Source organism: Condylura cristata, unplaced genomic scaffold, assembly GCF_000260355.1.
Source record: "Condylura cristata isolate star-nosed mole 26May11 unplaced genomic scaffold, ConCri1.0 scaffold00004, whole genome shotgun sequence".
Lineage (NCBI taxonomy): Eukaryota > Metazoa > Chordata > Mammalia > Eulipotyphla > Talpidae > Condylura > Condylura cristata.
The window spans coordinates 47,309,801-47,320,950 of NW_004567105.1; the positions used below are offsets into that span (position 1 = coordinate 47,309,801).

General features: G+C 35.8%; 1 protein-coding gene across 3 annotated transcripts in view; it reads right to left on the minus strand.

The window, feature by feature from the left end:
- FAM19A1 (family with sequence similarity 19 (chemokine (C-C motif)-like), member A1) overlaps positions 1-2,568 on the minus strand; it is a 455,940-nt gene extending 453,372 nt beyond the window's left edge. Inside the window, exons 1-2 of one of the 3 annotated variants that reach the window (XM_012720293.1) lie at positions 270-485; positions 19-139 (exon numbers count right to left, since the gene is read on the minus strand). In XM_012720293.1, the coding sequence (XP_012575747.1) occupies positions 19-139; positions 270-326 (178 nt within the window). In that variant the 5' untranslated portion in view covers positions 327-485. Of the gene's footprint in view, positions 1-18; positions 140-269; positions 486-2,096 lie in introns of those variants that run through there. The other 2 variants (XM_004675992.1, XM_012720292.1) reach the window with 2 other exon arrangements.
- Positions 2,569-11,150: the final 8,582 nt, after the last annotated feature.

The window sequence follows — 11,150 nt, forward strand, 5'->3', positions numbered from 1 at the left end:
GGAGACGCCCAGACTTACCTGGTCTGTGCAGGTGGTGCTGCTGGAAAGTATGCTGAAGGGATCCATGGCAGAGCAGCATTGCACAAGCACTTATCCACAAATACAGGACCCAGGACATCGCAGAGACCATTGCCATTCTCTGAAAAGAACATTAAACAGGAAGGATTATCCCCAGCTTCAAGCCCCCAGCTCAGTTAGCCCTGCTGCTGAGAGAAGGGGCTTCTCAGAAGTCATGTCCTTTTACGACTTAGTTGTCTAGAATTAATGACCTGGCAGAGGTCAGGCCATGAAGGGAGATGGAGGGAAAGCACTCTGGAGCAGATCATGAATTCATTTTTAAATTCTGTAAAAGCAAACTCTAAAGAATGCCAAAATACAAAAATAAATCAAAGTTTTGGGCTACCAATGAGACAGTTTGAAACACTGCCTGTTTTACACAACAGGCTTTATCTCAAGCATTTAAAAAGCTGCATTCTAACTCCTCCTGTTCATTCTAACTTCATTGCAAGTCTGACATAAGCCTGACTTTTTTTTTAAATTCTATAGTCATGAATTTTTAATCACTATGCTGTCTTCTAAACTAAGTAATCATTTCTCAGAGGCATGTTGTAATCTCCTAATAGAACCGGTCTTTTTGGCTGGACTTAAAATCAGGCGGAATTGTCTTCCACCAGAATGAGTTTCGGATGTAAGAACTATGCTTCTATCCTAGAGAGAGCCATAATTTGCAATATTGCTTGGCCATCCAAGATCCCTTTGTGGCATTTGTTGTATAGCAGTGATGAATATGCATATACAGGTGGTCTATGTATTTATGGACGAACATACACCTTTTCTCAAGCGCTGAAACTTTGACAGCCTTATCTGCACCTGTAAGGATCTTAGAAGCTAGAGAGGTTCATTTACACTACACATTGTCCAATTTCTCACACAACACCTTATGTTGCATTTCATATTGCCAAATTAGTCAAACTTACAGCATCACATCACCCTCAGTCAGTGATATGGAAGCATTTCCCATATAACAATCCAGTTGAGAATATGCTGTTATCATAGAGCTTCCTAGCTAAGATTGTTTCCTTATTTATTTCTTTTCCTGTTTTTCTGTCCAATCATACATTTCAAGTATTTTAACTGTACATTTAAAACCTACTTGTGCTTCCCAGTGTGGCTTCTTTATTTCTTTATTCAGGGAAATTGGTATGCTTTCAAAAACTGAAATATTAAAAAAGCAAATGTATACATTAGACACACACACGTGTGTGTATGCTTATATATATATATATATATATATATATATATACAGACATAATACAGGATAATTTATGGATTTTAGGGGACAGATACAGAATTAACAGAGGTTTAAGACTATAAAAAACAAATGGTGACAAGCACAATTAAGTGCAAAGTAGGAAAACATTATTTTCAACAGCGTGGTGCCTTTCATACTCCAGCCTGTGATTCAGATGGCCCATTCACTTTATAATTAGTTTCACTGCCCACTATTTACTTTTGTATACAACAGATGCAGACTCATTATCTTCAGAGCTATCTAGTAAAACACTGATGCATTTCTCTTCAGTAAAGATAAATAGCAACATCCACCCCTGTGAGTCCTGAAATAAATGCATTTGGGAATCTCTTCAAAATACCCTGCAAATTATGGAAAGATAAAACAGAGGTGACTGTGGCATGTACTGACTGTTTGTGAATTTCATTTAAAATGTACTGAGAATTCACCTAAACTTGTAAAAAGACTACCACAAGGAAAACTTACCAGTTTTTCAATTACTCTGCTTTCTCTTGTTCATTTCATCACCCACATAGAACTTAGCACTCAAAAAGATCACTATGATGTGACACTTAACAATATTCTTTCTTCCTTTTTTTTTTTCATTTAACTTTCTTTAATTCTTAGCATTACTTCCAATGTCCCTGCATATCACTCTCATTGCTCACTCTCTTATTAAGAGGTTGTCTGTGTTAATAGGTGTTTTCCCCAAATAATGCAGCCAGCCTTACATAGTTCTCTAGACCTGACTGAATCAGTTACAAATCAGCTTTCTGAATCTTAAATCCTTAAAGAGACTTCTTACCTGAAAAATCCAGCCCAGAGCAGAGTACTCTATTAGTGTTCATTGGAAAGCTCTAACACTTTCTAAGATCCATCTGTGCCACAATTCAAGATTTTTTATAAAACAGCCTCCCAATAATCTTCTTTATCAGGATTAAAAAATGTTTTTTTTTTTTTCTTCTGATGCTATTTCCACAGTAAAGAAGACATCGGGTTCATTCAGACTGTATTGTCAGAAAAGGAGCCAAGGTTTGAGGGGTGGAAACCTTGTCATTTTCACCTTTAAATCATCTCCTGGCGTCACCTCTGCCTGACGAGACCTTTGAAGTGCTGTGCAGTTTCCTGATGGGAATCAGTTTATAGTTAATGACGGACCATCCCCACGCCAGTGCATTCGGGGCAGAGTAAGGCAGCAAAATGTAGGAGCAGGACTGCTATACGGTGCTGTAAGTAGCAGTAGTCTGTTTCAATACATCCCTCCTCTGTAAAGTATCACATGTCTTAAAGTGACATTACCCTCTATTACAGCTACAGTGAATTGTAATACCTGCCCACTAACTCCTCAACAATTCAAGTGGCACTTTAACACTACATTGCCTGGCACAGTATGCTAAAATCTCTAAGGTTTTGCTGATACCACTTATTAGTCAAACAAGTAATTAAAGAGGGAAGGAGAAAAAAAAAGAAAAAAAGCATTCTGCAAATATTGATAGTGTTAGGGAGCGTCAGACTTCTAACAGTAATTGGGCAAGTAAAATGGGAACCTTTTCTTACCTCTTAATGTTCATTTAACCAGTGAGTCAACCCAAATTATTGCTGTTTATGCAAATTTAAGTGTGCTGGTTGTTTTGGTATATCTGGAATACAACATAGATGTTTATGTGCACAAAGACAGTAAAAGCCTCCAGAGTTTTTTAAGCATGCTTAATAAATAATAACATGTTATTTTCATCACTGAAATTTGGGTTTTGGCAAACAAACATGTTCATGGCACTTTTTCAAAAATTTCACTCTCCCTCTTGGAGTGGGGAGCAGAAATACTCAGAAATTCAACTTCTTGATTCTAGTACCATGGTTTGAGGGCTTTCTTTTCCAGAAATACAATTGTTCCTTATCATCAATGACGTACACAAGGTGACCTAGTTTTCTCCATGGATTGCATTTGTACTAATTCTCAGAAATACTCATTCAGATATTTCATCAAACACCTATAAAGCACCTACTATGTGTTAGAGGTTTAGCGACAAGGCAGAGAACAGATTTAATGTGATGCTCCCTCTACTAGATCATATTGTTAGTCCTCATGTTGTTTTCTAAATCAAGGTAGTTCTTAGAACATTCTTTCCTCAAATTACTTCAGGCCTCTCAGAATATTCTCTTGTCTTTGCAAGCTTGATAAAAAAAAGAAAGACACATGCTACAGTGTGTCTTTGGATGCTGTTCATTTCTCATGTGACACAGAGAGTGACGGACCCTTCAGAAAGATGAGTCTTCCCCACCAGTCTTTAACTTTGACAATGCTCTATAACATAGCAGCTGCACATTAAACCTTACTCTAAACAAATTTTAAGGTAGAAGCAAATAATAATATCGTAGTTTAAAATAAGAATATCAAAGTTCCATTAGATATCACATGGTTCATTTCTGTGGCTTATTATTATTGTGTTGGTAAGTATAGACAGGAAATTTACACCAACTGGCAGATTAAGGCAAAAGTAGTAACAGCAGCAGTCCAACATTAAAGTAAGTTGCTTTTAAGTATAATCTAAACTATTCACTAACCCCATAAAATGTTGTTGTTATCTCCATTTCATGGAGACTCTAAAACAGGATTAAGAACCTTGCTCAAGGCAATATAGATAATGAGTGATAAACCACATTTTGCATCCCACTGGTCTGACCCAAGTGCCCATCTCCTAAACACTTGAATTAAATACTGCATGGGAAAATAACTCCCCAAATTAACCATTACATTTTATTATTTAACATTAGGACAGTCTCAAAAATAATCCAATCATTCATTCAAGGGTTGCAGATAGACTGCAGGCCAGGCTTTTGAAATATATGAGTGTAGAGGATAGTCTGTTCACTAATTTGTTGGTTTCATTATTGTTATGATGACATATTCAAATTAAAAAGAAAGCCACATTCATTAATAAATGTTCCATTTTGAAAAACTTTGTGACCATGTTCTTTATTATTTTTAGGGATTAAATTTAGAATCATTATAGTGACTTATCTATAATTCAACTTAATAAACTTGAAACATGTACTCCTGAATTATGTGCAAGGCATTCAAAGTAGATACTGTGGACTTTTTTTTTTTCCCTAAAAATGCATTGGTAGAGGTTTAAGTGATTGTATGTCTGTATGTGTGTTTGTGTTTATGTGAATGTGTACATGATAAAATAAGAATATAAATAGTTATATTGTTTTCTCCCAAATAGAGTATAGTCCAATGTACTTGTCCTAATAATATAACTACCAACAGATAATGACATTTAAGGTCAGTTAGCCCATTCTCTCCATCTAAAGCAAAACTATCCTCCAATCTGTCAAAGAAGTTAAGTGGCCCATGGCAAAACTCCTGATCCTTGTATTGTTGTGTAGGCCATAAGGCCATAATGAAATGACTTGTCAGCAGAACTGATGTTATTGCTTTGAGAATAGAAAGAATAGAACCTGTAGGGGTTGAAGCAACAATTTCGAGCTCTCTCTTGGTCTCTGTAACAGGGATCACCTGTGCCATCAGTCTGGATTCTTGGTGACTATATTCAAGAAACATTCCTCCCTATCTTCTAGCGGCCTACATGGACTTACATAATGGATAAGAAACTGTTGGCTCAGCAATTAAGACCTAGCGATTATTTGGGATTTCAGCATAACCTAGTTTATTTTCACTGATAAAGATGTTAATCTGTATAATTCACATATTAATCACATTTTTATGTTGCATGAACTTCCCTAAGTGCCAAAGAAAAAATGGCATACATATCAGACCAAATTTCTGCCTTCACAGAGCCTCTGCAGAAGAAATCCATTTGATCAGAGTAATGGCAAATCAAAGTATTAATTATGACAACCATATGCCCTTCCAAGCCAGAAGTCAAACAGATCACTCACATGATCCAAAGTCATGATCTTCTTGGTCACTTTGTTATGCCAGTACAATATTTCAAAAGGCAAAGGGCTAATCACATCATTATTTTAGCCCATTTAGTTTCAGAAATTCAAAAACCACCAAGTAGTTGTCTATTCAAACTGATATAGGCCTAAAAGCATACATTAAATAAACACAGTAATAAGTATATGCACATTTGTATGCAAAAAGAAAGAAAATTCTATTTACCAGTAACTACTCCCCTACAGAGAAACCCACATTTATTCAAAAGAAACATCCAATGAAAATAATTTGCAGCAAAAACTGAAAGACTCAGAATGCATAAACATTCAAGAAAATTCAGCAATTTGCCCTAAATGATGAAAGGCAAACATGGAAGAAGCAAGGGGGACAAAGGGTGTCACACGTAGTATTAAGTTACCTGGAAGTGACAGTCCCCTATGTCCATATCCAAAGTACCACCAGAAAATCCCGATTCAGTCTTAGGTCAACCTAATAACAGTCCCATTAATAAATTTGACTAATTTTAATTTATAAATGTACAGGGTAAAAACCGAGGCATGTACAATTTTTGTCTATGCATATTTCTGCATTGAAAAACAACTAAAGGAATTTACATAAATTACATCTGGACTGAGAACCCTGCCAAGTTTCAGTCTGATTCAAGTTAAAGCAGCTTAGACGTATACTAGTTAAATCAGTTCTAAGTATTACTTAAAATAATACAGTGGGCTGTAATTTCACAACCCTGATAATTTTCCTTGTTCCATTTAAGTTAGCTAATGATAATGGAGGCACCGATGAAAGGATCTTTGCCATGGCACCCTATCTCAAACCTATATATTATCTGTAGCATTGAAACACCATTTCCCTTTTCTTAGTCACCAGGGTTACCCATCAGTTGGTTGATGACATTGTGTCTTTTAAACTCCTGATCCAGAGAAGGCAAGAGGTATGTACTCTAGGCTAAGTAACAATGCTATCTATATCCAACAGCACAATTGCACAAATCATGTGTGGTATGTCACTGTTTTTCTAGGACTCACCTGAAATTTTCTCATCTACAATTGAGTCCTAGTGCCCCATACCAGACATACAGAAACATCCCTAGCTTATCAGTTTTATTATTCTTTGGACCTAAACCTAAATTACATGTATGTGCCTTATTTATGTGTTCTGTACCCTGGCTTGATTCAAGATCTATTTAATCTAATTAGAAGAAAGGATAATGAAAAGAAAATAGGACAAGAGAATTGGACTACTGATGATGATGATACTGTATTAGTATCTATTTGGAGGGAAGTATCTTTCTATATGTTAAGCTTTGGCCTAAGCCTTTACATCCATGCCACATTTATATTTACAGAGTGCTAATAGGATCACATTTTACTTATTTAATGGTAGAAAATCCAAATTTCAGAGAATAAATATTTGAACCAATGGCATATATATATAGTAAGGTTCAAGAACTTTAATTTAAATTCACCTCTGATTACCAGACCTAAGCTCTAAGCAACAAGATTATCAGCAAGCAATATTAGCAGAAAACAGTAAGTTGTAATTGATAAGGATAAAAACTGAGTAAAGCAAGGTGAGCCCAATGTGAAGTTTGAATATGACATACAAACCATCAGATGACAAAGAAGCAGAGACTTTACTCTAAACTTCCTAGCAGAAATGAAGAAGAGAATAATTATTTCTTAAAAATACACAGCACCTATACAGAAAAAAGAAAACGTAAATGAAGAAACAAACTAAAATCCATTAAAATCATTAAAGGTAGACAGAAGGAGGTAGAGGCTAACTCATTTCCCATAAAACTGATGATACTCTTGCTATAATGTGAATCTGGAAATATAAGGCAGAATTGTTGGTAACTGTGAGAAAAGAAATGGAAGACAAGATCTTTCTTAGACTGAAAGAAAAGATAACCTTCATGTAGGAGTCTCATTTTTCACCTCCAGCAGCCTATCTCTACAATTACTTTATCAATTATAATTTCTCACTGCTTATCTTCTCTGTCTTCCAGGCAGAAGAAAAAGAAAGAATAAGGTCATTTACTTTTTCCCATTTCTCATCTCTATATTCTTTAAAAAATTGGAACCAAAACAACTTTATCTCCTTCTCTCTAATCAAAATAATAATTAAACTGTCATGTTAAAGAGCACGTGGTCTCTATTACAAGAATATGAGTATATTTTAAAAGCACGTAAAGATCATGAAAATCACTGCTTTGATAATAATAAAAACAATAACATTTATTTGGTTTATAAACTCTAAAATCCATAGCTGGATTCATAATCACAGTCTCTCAAAGCAATTCAGGTATATGAAATGATGCTTAACTCACTCAATAGTTCAAGCAGAAATGAAGGCTCTCTGCCATCTCTGCATGAACTTCCACATAGAATCAGTCACTTCCTGTTAATTTGACTTCCTACCTAGGCCTTAAATCTGTCAATTCAACTGGGTTTCCAATGCAAATACTCTTGCCCAAACTACCATCATTTTTCATCTGATCTATGACGTAGCCCACTTGCTTTCACATGTGAACACCTCACCACCCCTCTCTTCTCTTCTCTGCAGCCAAAGGGAACATATTGGAGATAAATGTTTTTTATGCTGCACCAACAAGAAAACAGCAGCCTCCTCCATGCAGTCAAAACCACTTACAAAAAAAAAAAAAAAAAATTCAACCCTTGAAGATAAGAGGATGATTGCTGCATACATCAGGAACAACAGTCAGGTGAAAGGAGCAGGGAAAACTGGGTGCAGAGCCATATCAGGGCAATACAGCCCACAGGAGGAAGAGGCTGCTGTGGTATGGAGACCATCTGGTGGTGAACTTGGGGGGCGTACACCTGTATCAGGAACATTAAAAATGGACACTAAACAGAAGAGATGCACAGAATTGGCATGCAGAACAGAGGGTACACCACCAGAGAACTATTAAAGATACAAAGTGATGATTACTGGCTGGAGCCCAAGGCTCCAAAACTAGAGCAGTTATAGAGCCTGAACCACTGGGAACAGCCAGATTGGGTCCCCTGTGTCTCCTCATAAAGAGACGACTCCTATTTGCAGCCTGGGCCTGATATGCTAAACATCTCCCTCACCCCTAACAGGGTCAAAAATTGACACCATAACTGAATGTGCTCACAAATCAGAGCATAAACACCTGGATATTAATAACAGCTAATAATAAGTCCTCACTTGAAAAGCTAAGAGAAAAAATTACCAGTTTTTTAATTTGTCTGAAGTTTTCAGCCAAACACGTATCCATTATTATTCAAACAGAGACAAGAAGTTGAAGTTACCAACAGTTTGCAGGAGATATTTGGGCCCAAGAATTGGCCAAGGGAAGGGGAACCCTGTGGATTCTCACCATGCAAACTCAGGTACCAGCACACTGTAAGAGCTCTTATCCTTGCTGCTCACTGAAGGCAACCTTTCAGTGTCCTACCGCCATATTCCCTCCCTACCTATTGCCTTTTGCCAGCATCAGTATCCGCTCATTTGAACCAGTATAACTCATTAGTCTATAAAATATACACCAATAGTTCCTGGGTGAAAAAGCCAGGGTTATGTCTATACGACATACTTCCTACAAGAAGTAGAAAGCCTATTTACTAAGGAATTTACTAAGCCTATTTAAGAAAAGCAATCTCCTTAATATAATTCATAAAGCCTAAAAATGAGGAGACAGAAAACATATCATAAAGGTTAGAGCAGGAAAAAGAAAACTAAAATGTCTCAATCCAGCAGAATTACAGAATATATCAAGAATGGGCTGAAGGTAACACATAATGTCCATGTCTACTGGATTAAGAAAACAATGGGTAGACAAAAATAGGAATGTCTCAATCCAGCAGAAGTACAGAATATACCAAGAATGGTTCGAAGGTAACACATAATGTCCATGTCTACTGGATTAAGAAAACAATGTGTGGACAAAAATAGGAAAATAATAAAGAAGATCAAGAAAAACATGAGATCATTACAAGTAAATTAATGGATCTAAAATCTAAAATTAGTATCATTAAAAATATAGTGGATGCATGAACTATAGACTAAGGCAAGTAACAGAGAATATGATTGAGAGGATATTAATAGAAAAACAAGGAAAATTTATTTCAATGAAACAGTTTAAGAATTCTTCAGGATAACCTAAAAATAAACAAAATCTATATCACAGAATCCTACAAGAGGAGAAAGAGAAATGCATAGATACTTATTTCAATAAGTAACTGCTGAGAATCATCTCAACCTGGGAAATGAACCAGACTTCTTAATTCAAGAGGCCAAAGAGTTCCAAGCAAAATACCATCCAGGCACACTTCAAAACACAATTTTAATTAAAGTGTTGAAAGCCAATAACAAATAGATAATATTGAAAACATTGAAAGAAGAGTATCCTACAAGGGAACATCTATTAGATGCTCTGCTGATTTTTCAGGGAAAACCTTAGCGGCAGGAAAGGTATAGAAGGAGATATTTAAAGATTCTGAGAAAGATGCTGAAAGTTAGAACAGTGAACAAAATCCCTTTTGTCATTGCTCTCTCATGTTGATGCTAGTGAAGATACCAAACAGATAATTCATTTAGCCCGTTACAATGGTAGCACTATTACAATGGTATAGGACTGATGACCTCAGGCTCTGAGATCACATGGTATGCAGTGTTAAAAGAAAGTTGCAGGGGAAAGTTTCCTGTCTCATTCAAGGACTCAAGGACCCTATACTCTAGTAGCAAAAGCCAAGTGTAAGAGTATTTATAAAAGATGAGCCAGAGAAATAGACAGGGGCCAATTCAGGAAGAGCTCTGTCAAGCGCAGTTATGAATTGGGCTTTATTTTAGACTCAATGGGAAAATACTGAAAGGTTTTCATTTTATTTTATGTGTGTTTTTTGAAATTTATTGCACCTCCTTCCACCATCCATCCCATGTCTTGCATTCTGATGCTTATCTCTACTCTATTGTTGAAACTTACTCAAAGAAAAACAGTCCCTATTGAACCAGAACTAAGATTGCCTTTATTTTATTTGTTTGTCTGTTTATGTATATATTTATTTTGGTGTTCTTAGAATCTTTTCTATTCTTAATAGCTTTGGTCCTGAAGTAGCATTTCTGGTACTTCCCTTTGTATTTGGGATTGTTATCACAATATTTTGTTGTTTAATGAATTTTTCCCACCACTATCTCTTATACCACTTTGATGTTTTGTTCCTCCCACCTCTCATTTACCTCAGAAGCCTCATTTCCTTTATTAGCTTAATAATTTTTAAAAATAGTTTTGCTTTATCAAATTGTTCTCTAACATCATTGTCACTTTGACTTGTTTTCTTAGACATAATTCCCTGGAACTCCTTCCATTTTGCTGCAAATAGCAATATTATGTCTTTCTTTATGTCTGAATGGAATCAATGTGAGCATATCAATTCACTATCAATGAGCATTTATGTTGTTTCCATAGCCCATCTATTGTAAATAATGCTACAAGAAACACTTAAAACACATACTTTTTTTTTTTTGAGTTCATAGTTTCATGTTCTTTGGACATTACTCAAACATTTTCATTGCTAGGTCATAGCCTTACTTGTATTGAATAAATACCTATATGTGTGTGTGTATATATGTATGTACCTACTGCATTGTTTGTCTAAATAAATAACAGTGAACCAATAAACCTGTGAACCCCCATCAATATAGTATGCATAATGAGCTATTTTCCTAGAAATAAGTATATTTTGTGCCTTTCTACACTACCTCCTATCCCACTTAAACTTTTTTTAGTTCTTCTAATATCTATCCCCCTCCCCCTTAACATTTGATAGTTCTTTTAGTACCTAATTGCATGCTTTTATGCAGTAGCACAGATACAGGATACCTTGTTCAGTACTCCTCTCCTTCTAGACAGCAAGTAAAGAAAACTGACTCACATATTGCATAAAACCA